The sequence below is a fragment of the Nestor notabilis genome, unplaced genomic scaffold (assembly GCF_000696875.1).
Source record: "Nestor notabilis isolate BGI_N333 unplaced genomic scaffold, ASM69687v1 scaffold4695, whole genome shotgun sequence".
Taxonomy (NCBI): domain Eukaryota; kingdom Metazoa; phylum Chordata; class Aves; order Psittaciformes; family Psittacidae; genus Nestor; species Nestor notabilis.
In genome coordinates this window covers 130938-151453 of record NW_009927747.1, presented here as the reverse complement: position 1 = coordinate 151453, position 20516 = coordinate 130938, and the positions used below count along the sequence as shown (strand labels likewise).

Below are 20516 nucleotides of genomic sequence, written 5' to 3'. Positions count from 1 at the left end.
TTCCAAGGGATTCTTATGCTTACCAGGTGGCTATTTAAAAATAGTAGTAAACTGCAGTGTACAATTGTACTCTAGCATTACATTTTCCAGATGTTTTAGATATTAAGCCGAAAATTGTTTTTTTTCACCTGGACATATTAAATGCTAGCTTTTAACTTGCTGTTTGATAAACCTTTAGGACTTTCTTCCTGTTAGTCATCTGGGAATACAGGAATCATGATGTGGTTGAAGATACTATCCATATGCAATTTGACATCATGCTGGTCATGCTCCAGCTGTAGACTCTTTACTCCTGGCCTTTTAATTTTCTCTGATTAGCTAACAGCACCTTCTGTAGTTCAGCTATTGTGTAGATATTCTGGATCTTTACTTCGGGTTTCTAATCAAAATTGGATGTGTGTGCTTGTCTGTGAGACGATGCTGGGAAATTTCGGCTTGCCTACATCATTTCATGAGAATTTCCAGTACCTCTAATTGATCCATGATGGTCTATTTTGAGTGCAGTGCAGGAGGCATTGTTTTTATCTCTGTGTTTTCCTGCATACTTGATTTCTCATAACAAAGTAGGAAGCTGAGCTTCTTGTTGCAGAGGCAAAATATGTATTGTCAATCTCTGCAGTTGATGCACTTTTGTGTTAGCTGTAGTGTGGGCCTCTGGGTGATTGAAACCTTTCTGTCTTGCTCTGGAATGATTGATTAAACTTTAATGACCCTTAGAGTAATTTGAGTAAAACTTCTGTATTTCTATGCCTTGTATTACAGTCGTGTGAGCAGCAGTCCTTGTACAAGAGACCTTTTCTTTACTGCTATATCTTCTTTCTGTCTTCTTGCCTCAGAATCTGAGTAACAGAAGAAAAGGGAAGGCTGCTGCTGTGAAGTGTGCTGCAGCCCCTTTTATAACCCGGAGGGGATAATGCATGCTTACTCCAGAAAACATTGCTTTAATTTTTTTTCATCATGTGCCATGGGTGTCATTTGTGGAATTTTAATAATTACCTATATGAAAGTCAATTCTGGATTAAGGGGTGAAAGCCAGGTATGTTAAAGTGCTATGCAAAATGTAACAGTGGGTGTTTAGAGGAATTTGAAAGTCAGCAAAAGAATGCATAAGTCCAGGACAATATTGTTTTTGTAGATTCAAAGTTAAATTTGGATGAGGAGTGCATGGTCCAGGATAATTCCATCTGGCTGTGGATCCTGGTCAGTGGAGTCTGACTGGCTGACTACCACAGTTTATTAACAACAACGACACAAAAGTCTGTCAAATGAAATATAAAAGAAACTTTGCTCAGAAAACAGATGAGGAGTGAGAAGCTATAGATGTAAGACTTTTAAAATTGAAAATATCTAAATACACAGTTATTTAATTAGGGGCTAAATGAGAATGCCAAAAAGAGACAGATCTTGAGCATGCTAACTGCTTAAAAGAATATGTTGCAGCGTTTCTTAGGCTGCCTGGCCCACTGCCCTTTCCTGAGCTTACAGGAAGGAAGGGAGGAGAAATGCTCATACCGCTCTCCTTCCCAGGGAGGAGTCAAAAAGAAATACTCAGCATTTAGGCCTCTGAGGGTGTGGTATTAGCATTTGTAACCCAAACTTCATATCCCAAATTAAAAAGAATTAAAACTAGAAACAGATGACACTGCTTTAAGTATTCTTTAATACAATACGCTGCTGGCTTTTCCTAGAGGAATATATCAAGGCAAGTTATTCTGTGAAAATTATTATAAACTGTTAGAGAACACAATGGTGAACGCTGGCAATGGCTCCAGAGCAAAACATCATAGACTAGGCAGTCTTTGGAACAAACACTTTGAAGATCAAAATGCTAGCTTTTCGTGAACCAATGTTTCAAAAGCCGAACATTTTAGTTCTATTTATTCCCTTGAAAGAAATGCATTTTCTTTAACATTTGTTTTTGGATTCTTGCATGTTAAGCTAATTCAGAGCTATTAGACTACACATTTGCAAAGTACTGAAGTAGTCTTTGTGAAAGTGTTCAAGACAGTTAATGAAGCTAATGAGATTTTATGTGATCTGCCTGCTGATAACTTTTCCTTAATCAGAAGGCTCTAGGAAATGGGATTTTTTAAAATTCAGTATGCATCAATCTCTTTAATAAAAAAAATAAATAAATGTAGGCAGAAGGTGTGCATATGAAAGTAAACTGTCTCCTCTTTAGCCTAGATTCACAGTACTTGTGCAACAGATGTGACCCCAGTGTATTGCTATGTACAGATTCAAAGTTAATTGAATCCCTCTGTAGTAGCTATTAAAAATGGGTAAATGCTGTATTTCCAGATCAAAATGAAATGGAGAGATATGAAGAATTTTGGGTCAAAATTCTGTGTGTGTGAGGGGAGAGTGGGAGGGAAGAAAAGAAGCTGAAAATACTTTCTTTTGCTAGAAACATGAGTCCTTTGCTCAACTTTAGCACAAATATTTTCAGAAGATCTTTGCCAATTTAGAATTGCAGCTTGAGAGATGTCATTAGAGCCCCAAGCTGGAGGACAGCCACCCATATTTTCTATATTTTAAAGGGTATTCTTTCAACACTTAGAGTAGCAACTCTTTGTTTCTGGAGAAACATATAGTTTCATACTAGATTACAAGATACGCTTTCATATTGCCAGCATTTTTCCTCTGTTTTCTAATTGGTGTCAAAGTTTTTACATGCAATAATTAAAATAGAAATGGATTTCAGTTTCTGCTTTTGTATAAATGGGTCTTCAGTGCAGTAAAAAGGAAGCTGAAAAAATAATTTTCCATAATAGTAATTGTATATTTTATTTTGAGTTAAAGGAAGATAAAGAAATTGCAATCAGTTTTCTCCATATAATCAAATTAATGTATGTTGTAGTGGTAGTTTTCTTTTACAAGCACTGAAGAAAGTGAATTATTTGTATTTGAGCAAGAAGTCTTTACCATTATAATAGTTAAACCTATGGTCCTCTACTAGGAAAGCAAGCTGTAATCAACCACTTAGCTATTACTGAATTGCACTTATCTCCACTTTGCCTGTTTAACTTCCCATAAGCATGCTAAGCACCTCTTTAGAATGCATTGACCTCTAATTATTTCTTGCTTTATGTATCCCTTAGCCCACATTGAAGAAATAAAAAATATTCCTATTGGTATACAGTGCAGAGTAATATAACCTGGTTTTGTTTTATTTATTTTGTATACAGAATGAAATTTTAACAGCTTTGGGTCCTTCAAGAATCAAACCACCATGCATGATTGAATTTCATGCTTTATCATGTGAAGTGGCAATGCTGAAACTGTTTTTAAGTAATGGACCAAATTCACAATTGCAGTAGGGTGCAAAATTGCGTCATTCAAGCTTTTGACTGTCTGATTACCAAGTTGCAAAAATAGTAGCCATGCCATGGCTGTAGTGTAACGTCTGTCTGAAGCCACAGGATACACTGGATTTGTGGGAATGTGCAATGGAACTGTCCTGTTTTTGGGTTAAACCACGACAGGAACCTGTACATGAATATACCTGCATTCACATTCATGTTTTTCTGAAGTCAAAGGGTGACTGGTAGAAAAGCTCGCTTTATGCTTGGGTGAGAGCGTTTTACTTTCTTTTCACTGGAGGAATTTTTAGCCTGGCAGCAATAGCATTGTAATAACTGCCAGCTGCTCACTTGGCACAAGAGTGTCTAGACCCAAGAGGAAGAGCTTGGTGTATCATATGTGTAATTTGCTCTTCTCTAAAACTTGAAGGTTTAGGCCTCATAAATATTTTCATCTCATCTTTGATGGCCTTTGTACACATCAGTCTGGGAATATGCATGTGAAGCATAGCTTGCAGATTTTAGTTGGGAGTACATTGTAGTAATTGCCACCATGATAAGAAGAGAAATTATTCTGGCAAATTCATCTGCAAGTGGGTGGTCAAGAAAGAAGGAAAACCTTTAATGTTAAGCAGATGGACCTCCCTTATTTTATACTGTATATTGGGGATGCAAGATAATTATCTCTCCAAATATTGGATAGTATTGATCTGATTTTCACATGAAAAGAATAAGGTTGAAAAATTATTTGTGAGGTAGAAACTCAGGAATGGGGATTTTTTTTTTTTTTTTTTTTTTTTGTATCCTTAACTGTTCTTACCCACCACTGTAAGGGCAATGATACAGCAGAAATTAGGTCTGGAAGGGTACACAGGAACGGTTGTACCTTACTTCACCTGTAAACTCACACAACTGCAAGTCACAGAGCACTTCTTGACCCACAGTGCCATTTTACTCTGGTATTTAAAATTGGCTTCAGAAACTTCAATGTACCAAAGGAGAATCTAGGCAAGACTATGGGTCTTTTTAACGTCTTTGTTTCTAAATCCTCATGACATATCTGGAAACAGACCATACAGAGGTAGGAACTGGGTAGGAAGACCTATTGGTCTCTGCTGGTCTGGTAGCTTGACCTTAAGTGTCTAAGCAATAAACACTGAGACAGCCAAGAAAGTTAATACCAGTAGGTGCTATCTTGCATCCTTAGGTGCAAGCTTCTTACGACTCTACATTTCATTTCTTATAGTGGACAATCTCCAGTGAAATTAGAGGGCACTGAAATTCAGGTCATTTCACCTGGATCCATGAGGGAAGGGAAAGATTTTCCTAGTCATTAAGACACCCTGGGATGCACATGGAAGTGTAATATTTGGGAATTCAGAGCTCTGAACTCTAAACGAGTATGTGTTTGAAGCATGTTGCTTAATTTGCTTCACAGTTTTTTATTAAAAAAATAGTAATGACTTCTTTCTTGACAGTCTTTTTCTGTGTTAAGTAGATTCTTTGAAGAAGGAGCTGTCTTATTCAAAGTCCCACGCAGCAGTGAACTAATGAGTCTGTGATCTCAGCTGCTGTTGTAATGTAAACAAATGCTGCTTTACTATAACAAAGCACTGTTTTAGTGATACTTTTTTTAAAAATGAGATTTGTGTCAAGCCTGATCTATTTCAGATGAATGGGAAAGCAGCATTTTGATTGAAAGCAACTGTAAAAACTCAACCTGCTATGCAAGTTCCAAACTTTCAGTTGGGAGTTCCCACATCTAGGGGTTGCAGTTTGCTCTAAATCTTGTTTGACATGTGGACAAGGCAGTAAAGAAAAAAAAAAAAAAGGAAGAAAGGTAGAAAGGTGACACAGTTTAGGAGTCTTCCATGCTGACTTCTAAGCAGTAGCTGTAACGATGATGTCATTCTCTCTTCTTTCCTCCTCTCATTGTTTTTATTACAGTACAGGAGTAAGAGTGTCTGTGCCTTCTTCCAGCCACATATGCACAACACCTGTGGTTAATGAGAATCTGAGAGGAGGTGGTTCTTTCTCTATACTTTTCATACTACTTATTTTCCCCTCTCCTTCCTCCTGGAGATACAGGGAAAAGAAAGAAGGCGTTTACCCAGATTTATGCTTTACCTGTCATGTACAGCTGTAGGTGTCTTGGGATATTACAATTTGGTCCATTTTTTTCTGCCCTTTCAATAAAGTTCCACCATATTTTTTAGTTCCCAGGTTTCTCTGACAGAAGGGTGATAATATGCATGTGATCTGTTTCTGCTTCAGCTACTTAGAGATTGCGAGTGGCAGAGAGGGGCTGATCAGCTGCTGCTGCTTGTTCCGTGGAGTTACTGCCTCAGTTGCTTTGAGGAACAGAAAAAGGATCTCACTGCTCTACAGGCTGAGGGTGTGAGGAGGCCTTCTTTCTGCAGTGTCTCCAGAACTGTGGAAGTCTGCCATTTTTCATGCAGGTTCTTTTCCTCACAAGCTTTCAGTGCCCTATGCAAAATAAATGGTAGTTTTAGAGCCATCACCAAATTCATCCTGAGTTATCTCAGAAGAAGTAGCAAAACTGACAGTGGAGTTTTGGCTTTCTGAGGTAGTCAGTTTGGATGAGCTTCTACCTACAGGCAGAATAATGTTAAGTACTCCCAAAAATACTTGCTTCTCTGGGGTTGTATGTCCCATTTGACTTGACTGTTCACTAAATGTTCACTTGCCAAGCTTTCTCATCAAAACCCAAACTGATACAAACAAGAATGTATAAAATTAGATCCATATAGTGCTTGGAATTCTTAAATTAAAAAAAAAAAAATAGAGTGAACTGGTTTTGTTTGTTTGTATGTCTTCCATATCTGGGGGGGATGCACTGTTCTAAAATGAGTTCTACTGGATGAGGTAAAGCTTAAGTGTTGCACACTGATGCCTCCCAATGACCAATATAAAGCAGCACACTGTATATTTGTAAAACTCTTCACCTGCCCCATTCATAATGGCATCATTAGATCACCTTTATAAGTAACTATTAAACTTTACATGTACCAGCTAGTGAGTGTCTTTGCATTAAATTCTCATTTAATGTTGTGCAGTGATCGCATGTTATCAAGGAGGGGACAGCTGCATCATTTTATTATACATGTACATGGAACCAGTAACTCTTGTATTTTTAACACAGTAGTAAGAATTCCATAGAAGATGAAATAACAGCTACTGTACTTCTAAGGTTTAAAAATAATATTAATTTAAAAATTCGGTGGAAATACCAATGTGTATAAATTTCTATATACTGCCTTATGGTATCCAACAAAATCTCAAGAGCCAGTTGTATTATTTAAGGAATGCATTCTCATTGGGGGTATTTTCATACTTTAAAAAATATCATTCTCTGCATGTTCCTGTCTCTTTTCCTTATCTTTTTCCACTCACAACTGTGTTTAAATAAGACCACCATAAACCAACTCATTTGTGGAAACTGATTAAAAAAAATCCACTTTACGGGAGAACTTAAAATTTGAGGAAGATGGCACCACCTTCCAGAGGCAGTGTTCTTGGTTCAGAGTCAGACAACTGATCTTTAACCCACACTGCATAGTTTAAAGGGGTTAGGGTTTTTTTTCTTTTTGATGTTTTTTAGCACAGGGATAGTCTACTGCTATCAGTCCTTTTTTGTATGTTTACATTGGCAGAACTTAATGAGATTACATATATTTGATGAGTAATTGCCGCCTTATGAACTTGCCACCTACCTACAGTGAGTCTTAGGAATATTTGATGATAATAAGTAGTAGGAACTTCACTGTTATATTCACATGCACTTAAAAAAAAACAGCAGCACAGGAATACCTTTTGTTCTTTTTTTTGGCTTGTAGTAAACAGTATGATGATTATATACATGTTAATTATCTAACATATTCCTGTTCTTAATACTAGGAGTTCCATTTAAATCATAATTCTGTTGTAGGAGAGGAAGAAGGCAAGACAGAAGACAAATTTTATCATATAGATATCTATTTTAAGTTGAGGCAGGTCTGGTTGGTCAGTCTCATGCTTCTAGCTATGAATTAGCAGTTGAGAAGAAGGAAAAAATACAGTGGAACATACCATTTTGCAGATGCAGCCATGTTCTGCAAAATCTAAAATTAGTATCTGTAGGTCAACAATTTTGTAGAGTTCTGTGCCATGTTTTTGGTCTATCCAGTATTGCCTTATAGATCCTATAGGAAGTACGTTTGCGTCATACTGCAAATTAGACATTGTCTGTCAGCAGCAGGCATTGCTTTTTATCTTCTCTTAGTCTGTTTTCCTTTTTCTTTTAGATGGTGTAATAGAGAGTCCTCACCTTGTATGTTGTTTTCAGATGTTTTTCTATGAAGCTGGAATTGTAAAAACCACATTCCTGATTTGTGTTGGATAGTGATACTTGGTTTTGTTTGCACATTTGAAAACTTACTGCTTTGATCATCCAACTTGCTTTATGGACCATGTTTAAATCACAAACTAATGCTTTCTAAGTTGCCACAGCTTGTTTAATTACATTTTTTTCCTTCTGAGACTTACAGAGCCTGCTACATGAGTATATTTTTCTTTACTGCAGTGGTGAAGACAGCAGCAGCAGCTCCGACATTTATCGTTATAGGGTTTTTTATAGTTATAGGGGTTTTGTACTTAAAATAATCCGGCATATTAGTGACTAGAATTATTTTTTCCAGTAGCTCTTGCAAATGGAGATTGTAAAATCCATAAGTTTATTAACGCCACTATAGCATTTTTCTTGAAAAGCGGTGTTTACAGAATTTATTTTTCTTTCAGGGCATCAGTTTCCTCTTATTGCAGCTCAGGATCTTCAGTTTGTTCTGAAGGCTGGATACCTGGAAAAACGCAGAAAAGGTAAGTCCACCTATCTTTGTCAAAAGTAGTATATATTTCCTATCTGTGAAGTCTGTGTGTCGGTATTTGATGTTATATACGCAAATAACTTTATACAGGAGTGTTAAATAAAATCAAATAAAGGCTGAAATGTAGAAGCATTATTATGCAAAAGAAGCACAGCACAAATTGCTCCTGTAGTATTAAAAGAAAATCTTATTTCTTTATTGACTAACAAAATCATGCTGTTCAAGTCCACTGTCAGCCATAATTCAGAGACTTACAGATATTTTTGAAGAAAATATTAGGAATATATGTAAAAGTACTGTACGTTGACTTCATGTTTCAGTGAGCATCAAGATTTATTTTCCTTCAAGAGGGCAAATATTGATCTCAGCTTTGGTTCAGTCAATATTTACCTTGATTCAATAAATCTTATATTGTCACTTTAATACCCACTTAATGCTGCAATACCTCTAGGAAATATTTAGGAAGTTGTTCATTATTTCCTTATATTTAATGTTACACATGGCTTTTCTCTTTATATGATTTCAAATTCCCATTTGTTTTCTCACCACCAATTTTTATTTTGAATTTTATTCTCAGTGCCATACATTTCTCTTCATACCCAGATTTTGTTTCCTTTCCTTAGTGCCTTTCCCATTTCCTCCTCCCTCTTACCTCAGCCTTGAAAAGAAGTAACGTATTTATGTTCAATAATGATGTAGAGTGATGTAACACTCGTTATATCAATTGCAGACCACAGTTTTCTTGGCTTTGAATGGCAGAAGCGTTGGTGTGCTATCAGTAAGACAGTCTTCTATTACTATGGAAGCGACAAAGGTACTTGTAATAATTATGATAAACTATAAAAATGGTATTTTAATGCAGAGAAGAAAGTTTTAGTGGAGTTGAAAACCACAAGTCTAAGGTCATTTTAAGAAAGCAAATGAAACTTTTAAAAGAGTAGTTGGTTCTTTAAACAGTGCTGTGAAGTTTAAAAATGTGTAAATATTCTTCAGAATCTTTAAGTGATATACTCACCTGCGAGAGAGGGGAAACTGAGGAAAAAAGATTAGGTTACTTGTAAAGCTACTCTGTGCATCAATAACAGCTAGCTGTCAGTTTCGATAGTATGCTGGTACTCAGTTGATTTACTGGGCAGAAAATATTCTTTCTGTCCAAATAGAATTTTAATTTTAAAACACCCTCTAGCAATTATACCTTCTGAGTTCTTTAAAGATGGTTCTATCCAGGAAAATGTTAGTGTAAAAAATGCATAGTTCTGCAGGGAACAGAGAGAGTTCCATGTTTCTTTCTAAATGGCTTATGTTTTGAAAAACCTAGGAATTAAGTAATATATTTAACTAAAAGCCAGTCCTGGACACTAAAGCTAGCTTATGAAAGTGACTTTTAACTTTTAATGGCCAATATAGAAAGAATCTGACATAAGTGTTGTGATATCACTTTGAATTTTTAAAATTGACAGTCAATAAAACAGCTTTTAAATTGTGTGCCAGGTGTATTTGATATCTAAGGGTAAAACAAATGATACAGAAATATATCTGAGTACATTTTATATGTGCAAATATATCTTGTCCTCTGCTCCCCCCATAAAACCCCAACAAACAACTTGTGTACTTACTCCTGGGCAAACTTTCCATTGAAACTTTTTTCTTCAGCATCACTCTACTTGAGATTAGTGCAGGTAGTTATTTTGTGTTGTTTTATTCAAAGACTAATTTGGTCCAGTTTGTTTCATTCTTCAATATGCTGACTCATTTAAACTCATCCTTCTCTAAAACCAAAAGGAATAAAGTAAGGTTCTAACTGAAAGTCCAGTTTTCATCTCGCAACAGTTTCTCACTGAATTGAATTCTTCAATTCTAGTGTTTTCTTAGTGTATCTGCTAAATATTTCCTTTTCTTCACTCTTTCTTTGGGATTTACAGCTTGAGAAAGCTTCAAAAACAAAAAAATTTTGAGGAGGTATGGCATAACACTGATTTGTCAGTAGTGATTTATTTCTTTCTCTGGAAAACTATCTCCTGGTGTTTGTTTATATGCAGTTATACATTACTTAGTAATTAAAAAATGGCAAATTTTTTTTGTTGGAATATATTGATAGTTCTTAAAGATTGTTGTTTTTTTTTTTTTCTTTCTTTCTTTTTTTTTTTTTTTTTTTGGGGTGGGGCATGGAGGGATCAAACCAACCAACCAAAAAAACCCACAGAACAAAGAAGGAAAGGCTTGGTAATTTTTAATTTTTTTGCTTTGTGTCCATGCTGGTGATTCATGCTTTCTAGCGTATGGTCTTATCATTAAGGCAGGCAACTGCCTTGCCTGCCCTATTCCATCCCTTTTTTTTTTCCTTTTTCTTCTTTTGCAACAACCTGACTATCAAGGCTGCATTGTGACTTCTAATAACTCGGCTGAAAATTAAAATACATGGAAGCATGTTGCCTAAAATACACGGAAGCATGTTCCTTAGCCCTTGACAGGTTGGTGTCATGTTAGGAATTGACCATAGGACACAGCGGGATCTCTTTCCTTTATGAATCTATGACAGATGCTTTTGCTTATATGTTTATAGCTTTTGTAGGCTGCAGTTTGTTTAGGGAAGATCCTTCTGACTGACACCTAATGATGTGGGAGAGGGACATAGTCCATGGAAATTGTATAGGCATGGCTGGGCTCCAAACAGTAGCTCATGGAGGAAGTGAACAAATCAGGTGCATGAATTTCTTCCCTATCCCATGTGACTGGTGCTGTTAGTGCAGAAAAACTAGCATAGCATGGTGGAATTGTTTCGTCTTGCAGATCTGGGATGGCCAGCAGTCACTCAGAACTTGCCTTCGAAGCAGAAAGCTTTTTATCTGGATTGGTACTTTTTTCCATCCCTCTGATGCTGTAGTACATAAAGGTGTCAGTTCCAGTGCAGAAACAAATCACCAGCATTGTGCAGAGATTGGATACCAGTGACTGTTGTAGTTCCATGGCAAGCTAGTTTGCTGTTGAAACTGAGCTGTTGTCCTTATGGCTGTGAATGCATGTGCTGCTGTTTATCATGCTGTTTAGCTGCAGGTTGTCAGCATGGATGAGGTGTGTGATGAGACAACCCTGAGGAGGTCTGGTGTTTAGCTGCTGGAAGAACCTGAAACTGTTTTCACTTCCACTGTTACAGTCAGCAGTGGTTCCTATCATAGTGTGTTGTTGCCCTTCTTTCGCTGTGGACCTTCATGCTCTACCAGATAACCTGGACCACATAGAAAATCAATGTGTGTCCTTACCAGCTGCAGAACATGGGTGAAGTGTGCATTTGGGTGGCTTCATGCAAATTGTTACCACCTCCTGAATCGTTGGGATGGTGTCTGTCTAAATGATGCTGGTCTGCCCTTGCCTGTGCTACGTCTGCAAATGTTTTGTATCATTTGGGCCCTGGTTTCTGACAGGTTCCAGGGCTGATTCACAAACAGGAAAATTCCCCCTTGTTGCTTGTGAATCTGGTTTGAAAAGAAATGGGGATTGCATACGTGCTCAGTCCCGCTGCCTTAATCACTTTTAATGGGTGATGGAGTACTAGTGCCTGTGTGCGTGTTGTGGGATGTAATGCAGAGAGGCAGCAGGGATTTCTAGGTCCTGTTTGGCTTGTTTTGCCTTGTGTATGTTTTTAAAACTGTACACATAAGTGAGTAATCTGTGAAGGATATCTTGTATCTAGTACAGTGTGTATTTTGTTGGGCAAGGTTTAATTTTTATGCTTAAATATAAGTGTAAATGTAACTGAATGCTAAACGTGAGGCTATTGGTTGCCTTTTTATTAGGTTGTGTGGATTTGTTGTTTCCAAAATATTTTAATTCTTCTAACATTATCCTTTTTACGTTGGAAAAACAGTAAGTTTTTCTTGGAATTGTATAAAGCTCACAGATGCATGTGAGTAAAACTTTCATTTATTCAGAGCTGAATGATGAAAAATACAAGGCCTAGTCCAGGAGAATATAGTACAAACTGAAGCTTGTGAAAATACAGTAAATGACTCTGTGTTTGTGTACATGTGTATGTTCACCTGATTACAAGCATGCTTTAAACAGTTGTGATGCCTGCAGGGTAAGGAATGTCTTGTTTCCCTACTTCCTCCTGTATTTTCTTGTACATTTGGTACACTGCATTGGATAGTGAAGCAGTGTTATTTATCCTTGCAGTATAGGCAGGTCTAAGTGAATCACCTACTTTTTTTGCCCCGATCTGTGATATGTGGAGAAGATGGAGGAACAATGCTTAAAGGTTTCACCTAATTAATGTGAGAAATAAGCATTGCAGGAGGCTCATGTATTTGTGCTTGGGCTATAATATCTGTTGTCGGCATGTGGCCCACAACACTGCAGCGAAGCACGTTCAAATGTCAGAGCTGGCTTGGGTTTCCAGAAGCTTGCCTGGTCCTTCTTTTCATAGTCTTTCCTTCCATAAAACTTTTATAGCCCTTCTCTTTTCTTTGCTTCCATGCAGTTGCATCCTGAGTTAGGTACCCTGTTTTTGCGTATCATTTCTCTATATGATCTCTGGCAGTTCCTGTGTACTCAGGCACCTGGGTAGTATGGCTAACCTTTCAGACCTCAAGGTGCATGTGAAGATGGAAAGTTAATTTGTTGCTTTATAAATGAATTAATGAGTTCACTACTTCTTCCTCACTAGGCCACAATATTATATGCCCTTCTGCCTCAGCAAACTGGAGAGATCAGCTAAATGTTTAGCAAGACAGTAATTGGTAACATCATGGCAATTTTCTCCACTGTTAATGGGTGCTAAAAATTTATTTTAATTTTTATAACTTGAATCTGCCTGCCTGCCAGTAATATGATATTGAAGACAGGGACAATTCAGAGGCTTTTGAAAGTGACCGAGGTTTTATTTATATACTTATCTAGTATTTTTAACATGGACATCAAAATTATGGATTTCTCTGAATAGTAAGACAGTGATGGCCAGGCCAATGGAATTCTTAAATTTTGCACAAAAAAAGAAGAGATTTTGTTTTATTTTGTGTTTTGTTTTTTTGGAAGAACTTGGTGACTGAATGATATTAAGGGAGAGGGAAGTCCTACTGACTTGCCTAACCAGGCTACTAGAATTTCTGCCACGTGCTGAACTCACAAATTTCACCTTCTAGGACTGAGGAAATACACTCAAACCCAATGGAAGGCTGTTGAAGCATCATTTTGCTTTTAGCCACAGACCTCCTTCTTTTAGTCCTCCCTCTCCGAACAACCACATAAAAAAGGCAAAAATCCTTGTTTAGTTTAGACTTGACAATCAGTAACAGAAATCTGCAGGAACTGTGGTTGTTCACTAGGACTTTGTAGCAGGGCGATAGCAGTCAAAGGCATCTATCTAATGAATACTGACTCTTCTGCTCTGAGAATATTAAATTCAGACCTTGAGAAGCATGCTTGCCATTAATAGTGCATTATTTAAAGAAATAGCTATTGAGTATAAACAGACTGCATATAAACAAACTGGTGCCATGAATACTTTCAATAATTCCCTCTGTTTCTTAGGTTTTTTAGTTTAGATTTCTCAGAGGACTAGATTAAAGGAAAGAGAAAAAAACCCCAGTCGATTGCATTTCAGGTCTGCTATCTAAAAGGGAAGAACTCCTATGCATTCTTTTGGAAAGGATTCTTCCAAAAGCAGGAGAAGAAATTACTCTTTTGGAGATACTGACACTTACTATTTTTCAGAAGCAGACATCCTGCATATGGAAAAGTATGTGAAACTAGATTTAGCATGAAGCCATGTAAACCGCAAAATTTTACAGGTTCCTAATTTCAAGATGAAGAGAGTTAAATTAAAATTCTACTAGTATCTATAAATACTTTATCACTCTCTGAAATCTTTCTGTCTGCCTTTGTTCCTTATGCCTTTCTCTGTAACTTCTATCCTTTCTACTATCCGAGTCCTCTCTGTTCTTCAGAATGCACTAATTCTTTTTACATGTGCTAATAATATGGACGCATCGCCTTAGGCCTCAAATTTACAACCCAGTCATTTCAAGACCCCATTGAAGGTTTACCCTTCTTTGTTTTAAAAGTTCCCATGGACTCAGTTATGCAAGGTTACTTCAAACCCTTTTTCTCTGCTTCCCTTGAGACTTTTTTTTTTCTCCCTGATATAATATTGGGCCTGTTTCCGTTGTTAACAGCATTTAACTATTTTTAGGATGAATGAAGCTTATATATAAGAAAAATGTTTAAAGTGGCTCTCAAATTTAATGCAGATCTGTATTTTCTCTATTTCAAATATAGCTTTCCACATGTATTTCTCTCAAATATCTATGTACTAGATTTGACCTTTTACTTTTTTTTTTATACTAGTTCCTGACTCTCCAATTTGTTATACTAGCTTTTTACAATTCTAAATTCTGGATGCAAAATGATCTACACAGACCCAGATTTATTTTTCTGTTGTGTGCCTGATATGGGGAGAAGGGAAGAGGAAGAGGAGGAAATGAGAGCGAAGACCAGCTTATTCTGAAATGAGATTTAACTTAACTGTGGAATGACTTATGCTTGATATTTGTGATCCTTTTTGTTTTTATGAGACTGATAGTATTATATGTTTTGCAGCTCTGTTCTGTGTTGTTCTGGGACAACCTAGGAGTGTCCCGTTGTTGAATTGCAAAGCCCTACTTTGAGAAAATAAGAAGCAGCAAGAATATTACCATTCTTTAGATAAGTGCGTTCCATCCACATCTCTCCCTTGTTCCTCCTAAATATCCTGTTGTGTTCCTGCCTAGGCAAAACTCCAGTTCCAACTGTTAGTAGTTCAAAATGAAAGTGTAATCTCTGTAATGTAAATGTGCTTTCTGAAGCTACTTTTAAGGCTCCTGTCATAAACCCCAAAGATTTCTAATTTTAAGTCTTCAAGAAAAATCTTTTAGTCTTCAAAGTTTTTAAACATCAATAACTGTTTAACAATAGAACTCTGAATGTGAAAGTTCGCAGAAGTCACTGTGGCACTAACTTCATAGGGCAGCTGTAAACTGAAAGCCTGTCTGTTTGCACCCCTATTTAGCTGCAAGGCCTTGCCAGTAAATGAAGTTGAGATGATTGTTGGGTCGGACACTTAACAACATGGCCCTGCATTCAAACCTGCACCTGACTACAGCGCCTGGCCAAACAGCCACTATGGGTCATGGTTTGCTCCGTGGTAGTTGGGTGATCGGGTTGGTCTCCAGTCCTACCTGGAAAGGTATATTCTGCAAGAGCAACTTGGATTTGTAGACCTCTATAGCTTGTCACCATCAGAGCATGCAGCTGAGCTATAGCTGACCTGTGTCCTGCCATTCTGTATTTGTGGAGCCATTTCCCAGGATGTACTAGGTCTTATCTCTGGCTTGCTGCCACAGGGAGCCTGGATGCATACTGAGAGTCTTTCAACTTTAATGGGTTCTGGGTCAGCGCTGTGAAGTGTCTCATTGTCTTAAAATTTCCCCATGGTTAATATTTTAAGCATGTGTGTAATGCTACACTGGACTTGAATCAGAGCTACTTTACTGGGCAGACAATTAGAAGTGAAAGTAGCAATGCTTTCATGAGTCTGTTGCTATAAAGGTCAGTGAAAGAATTTAATAGCAAGGAATATATATATATATTTTTTTGTGGTGCATACAGGTAATTTTCATTAGCACTGGAATGGTGTGTTCAGAGAGATCAGACACGGACAATATGAACAATAAAAACAGTCAGATGCAATATGGATACCGTGCGCTACTATTCCCTTCCTGTGCAAAGTACAGCATCTTTGTGTTTTAACTGTAATGCTTTTCAAAAGAATGAGTACTGGTGCAAAGATCATCTGAGATTAGCTCTGTAAAACTGTATTACCATAAAATGGACCATCCATGTCGCAGAGAAGCAGTCTCAGAAATAATCCAAGAGACTAAATTTGAATACTTGCCTCATTTTTATCTTGACAAAATGTTTTTACCTTTTGAACCTGGTGTTTGCTTATTCTGTCTGCATGCTCCTCTCTTCTTGTTTTTTCATAAACCTCCAGCATGGGAGAGTGAGAAATTAATGTCTTTCACTTCATCTTCTCCCTAAGGTCACAAGTGAGGGAACAATAAAATTTCAAGGCAGAAATGAATTTCATTAAAAAGGGACCTAGTTAACCTATTGCAAGTTATTGTTTCTTATTTCTGCCTTGGTGCAATTCCATGAATTTTGCATATGTGTCCTGTTTGATATAGGAGTGGAGGATTGTGTAAATACAAAACATTAGTACTGTGTCATTAGTACTTAATTAAGATATAATAAAAGTTGCTGTGGGGGAAGGGACTAGAAGGGAAAATAGAACAGTACCCTGGATTTTTTTCATATAGTTATGTTATTTGGTATTTATTTGCCCTGAGTGAGAGTTCATAAAAAGTTGGAAGGACAAATAATTTGTGTCTATGTGCTTGTAAGATTACTAGCAAGAGTATTTATATGGTGACTGCCCTTATGTCCATTGATGTTCATGTTGCTATGTTAGCCAATTTTTGCCATGTCATGATTGGAAAACAGATTTGCTTTCCTATTAAATTTCCAGAAAGATGACAAAATTACATTGAAAACTGTAGTTTTGTCTGTTTTATCTACTGTAGAAGTTTCCTTCTCTTGTTGACAAGCATGAGCAACGGATGCTTGATTTGCACTTAAGTTCTGTTCAGCAATACTTAAAGTAGTTTTGCTGTTGTGCCTGGTGCTTATTTATGAATGCTTTTCTGTACTGTGGAAAACCCCCCCCACTTAACGGCATTTTCTTTCAGTTGCAACTGCACTTCATTCTTTGTTTGCCTGAGCAAAATGTGACTGATGATGCCTACCTTCACTTGACGCTGCACTGTGATCTACAGAAATTGCAAAACAGTCACTTTTAGTTTTGGTTTGTTTTTAATATTCACCAAAACATGCCAGAGCATGTAAAGTCAGATGAAGGGTTCGGCCTGAAGAACTCAGAAGGTGTGCGCAGGTGCCGCCTGCCCACCATGTAGTGTATTAAAACTCGGGCCTGTTCTAAGTGATACTTTTATAAACCAGAGCCTTTGAAAAGTACAATTGTCTTTAAAACAACCACATGGCACAAACACATGGCTCTACATAATAAACTGTGGTAGGGCTCAGTACTTTTATTAGCTAATTAAACATTTGCTGTCTAGAGAGAAATGCTTTTGGAACACACACCTGAATTTATAACACAATTCATTCTGTATTTCTGCCATGTGGAAAAGAGGCACATCTGGGAATGGGTGGGAGAATGTGAAAAGAAGCTTTTCCAATTGCTTATAAAGGAGTTTGAAGTTTATTTTTTGAGTGAAGTGGTTAGTTTAGGAGGGTGCTCAGCAAGTTCTGAGCTAGACAGGTTTTCCCATTGGTTTACTGAACCTGAAAAAGACACTGATTTATAGGAAACATGTCTTGCAAGTTCCAGTTCTTGGCTTTCCCTAGATACAAGTGTCATAACATGCACTTCTTGCTAAATAAGACCACCATCTGCAGACATCCCCCCCTGGAATTCCTTAGGCATCCTGCAAAAAAATGTACTTTTTGCACATCTTCCTTTAAACCAAAGCTTTATCTCCAGCAGCATCACTTAATTATTTTGTGAAAAATCTCCCTGTTCTTTGTAAAATTCATGAAATAGAAAACAAAATCTGAATAAAAGATAACCTGCTGAGCCACTTACGTTCGCTGTTGTAAATGAAGCTCTAACTTTGTTTTTTATCTCCAACAGACAAACAACAGAAAGGTGAATTTGCCTTAGAGGGCTACACCATCAGAATGAATAATAGCCTTCGGAAGGATGCAAAGAAAGATTGCTGTTTCGAAATCTCTGCTCCTGATAAGCGCATTTATCAGGTTGGACTTCTTTTATGTTGATTTGAAATAAAATTGATAAAGCTGTTACAATTCCAGTTACTAAATTAACACTTTGGTAAAACAATTTTCACTGACATCTTAATGAAAAAAGGAAACCCTCGCTTGCTTATATTGTACATTCACATATTAGGACAAAAATCTGATTTAAAATATGTATGTCTTCAAATATTATCTTTTGGACAAGAGCAAGGAAATCTATCATCTTTATCTATTGGTCATTTCAACGTTAGCATTTTAATATCTATTGTATTGTATGTCTGTGTGATTTCTTGGATGAATTAAATAGTAAAAAAACCCGTTAAAATATATATCAGTGTTAAATACATATTGCATTGGTCATGGCTTTGCAAGGAAAATCTACGTAAAGGCACATATCAGCTGTGCAATTCAGAGATCTATCAGCTAGACATCAATATGGAATGTAAGTTTAATAAGTTTTAAATATCTAAGATTGCAGTTGAAAGCCAGTTAATTAAGCTGTCAGGTAGTGTGTTGGAGTCTGACAAGAGCATTTTTAAGAAAACTGTACCCAGCAGTCTAAAGAAATTCATGGGTGTCTTCTAATTGTCAAGGGCAAATTTTGTTCATCAGTTCTGGCTTTGACAATGATGAAGAGAAGCAGCTTTTTTCTGCACAGCTGCCAGCTGCTGATCACAGTTTCAAATCCATCATCCTCTCCTTCAATTACGTAAATTTGTCAAAATTAGCTGTACATTATAAGAAGCATCCTTGCAAGAAAAGTACCAGAAGACATGAAAAGAATTACTAATAGTTTCTTGAGGAAGTGACGAGAATGCTACAGTCCCTCTTTTTTATTGCTAATGAAGTTGTAGTTGTGTTTTTGTCATTACTGCTAGTAGTTATTAATAAACATTTAATAGTTTACAGCTGCCACTCCCAAAGAAGCAGAGGAATGGGTACAGCAAGTCAAATTTGTCATTCAAGGTAAGCCAGCCAGTAGAGCAGTAGGCTTTGCCAGTACTGCTTAGTGATGGTAGTTCTGTCCATTAATGCTATCTGTCATGTTTGTATATGTTATATTCCCCCTTGTCCAAGCTTTGAATAGCAAGTCCTATTTTTCAATCATATTGTAGCTTTTGTATGACTTTTCTCCTTTTGCAAGGTTTTTGCTTTTCTCCAAGAAAACTATTTAGCTTGAAAGCTCTCCCTTATTGAACACTGTAAGAAAATAAGCAGCATATACTGCAATCACCAGGTCATAGAAGAATTGTGTTTTTCTTTTGCATGATTTTCTGCTAAGGCATTCTTTTGTAGTAAATGTTAACTTTTAAAACTTCTGTTGCATAGATACAGAATCTAATACTATTCCTGAGGAGGAGGAAGAGGATTATGACGATGTTTGCCATGTGAGCAGTGAATCAATAGATGATAGCATTTACGAAGAAGTTAAAGGTATTGAAATTTTTTACTTTGTGTCTTGTGATAATTTTGTCATCTCGCTTCTGCTTTGATAACTCTGAGCGGCTAAACGTAATCAGATGAATGAGACACTTTCAGATTTTGCTATGACATTAAAAAGAAAATGTGTCTTCAACCAGATCTGAGTGAGAACAGTTCAGCTTTCTTTGTAAGGGGCATCAAAATAGTGCAGAATGTGTAAAAGTGGTCTCAGAGGACTTTTGGCTCATTAAAATTCTCTGGTACACAATAATTTTTTTAAATTAAGAAATTGCCTTACAGCTTTTTCCACCAAGTTGCCCATCATATTTTCTTTATTCATTTTGGCATTTGTATTAAGCAGAAGTTCACTATTGCTTCATATGTTATCAGCTACTGCCTAATACATGATATCATAATCCTGCAAGAAAGCAATGTGTTTGTTGGAAAAGGCTCTGGAGATGAACTGTAAAGTAACATGAATATTGACACTGTTTTGTTTCATGTCTTCCAGCATAACTACGATTATACAGAAACTTTTTACTGTGGACTTTTTGATGTGGTAAAATGATTATGCCTCTGAATGTCCAAGTGTATCTGTCAGATGGCAAAACAAAAATTTTGGCAAAAGCTCTTGGAGTTGATTATAGGCATTCAAATATTAGGAGAAAGGTAGTTGTTCTTGATTGAATTTTAAGAAGCTACGAAAAAAGTCAATGTTTCAGTTACCATTAGTTAACAAATGGTATTTTAAAGTGATATGACAATTAATAATCAATTTCTATGGAATAATGTTTTCACTCCTTGCTGTTTGGGGCAGTGCAGTTATCAGCAATGACTTGAGAGGAAGAATTAGTTGTGTCATGTGATGCTGACTTTCTGCCTCAGTTCTCATTTTAAGGTCATTTCAGTGAACCAAGGGAGCAGGAATCATGAGTGAAAACTATTATCATAAAATTGTAAAATTGTAGCAGCACTCAATTCTTTAAGAGGTGGGTTTTTTTTTGATTCCATTTCTTTGGACTGTACCTAGACTACTTCA

The 20516-nt window shown here is 36.8% G+C and overlaps 1 protein-coding gene across 1 annotated transcript in view; it reads left to right on the top strand.

Moving 5' to 3' along the window:
- The window catches only part of SKAP2 (src kinase associated phosphoprotein 2), a gene marked incomplete at its 5' end in the record, with an annotated part of 103878 nt that overhangs the window by 49055 nt on the left and 34307 nt on the right, over positions 1 to 20516 (top strand). Inside the window, 5 exons of the mRNA XM_010014183.1 lie at positions 8100 to 8177; positions 8916 to 8999; positions 17931 to 18055; positions 18958 to 19021; positions 19385 to 19489. Of these exons, the coding sequence (XP_010012485.1) occupies positions 8100 to 8177; positions 8916 to 8999; positions 17931 to 18055; positions 18958 to 19021; positions 19385 to 19489 (456 nt within the window). The remainder of the gene's footprint in view (positions 1 to 8099; positions 8178 to 8915; positions 9000 to 17930; positions 18056 to 18957; positions 19022 to 19384; positions 19490 to 20516) is intronic.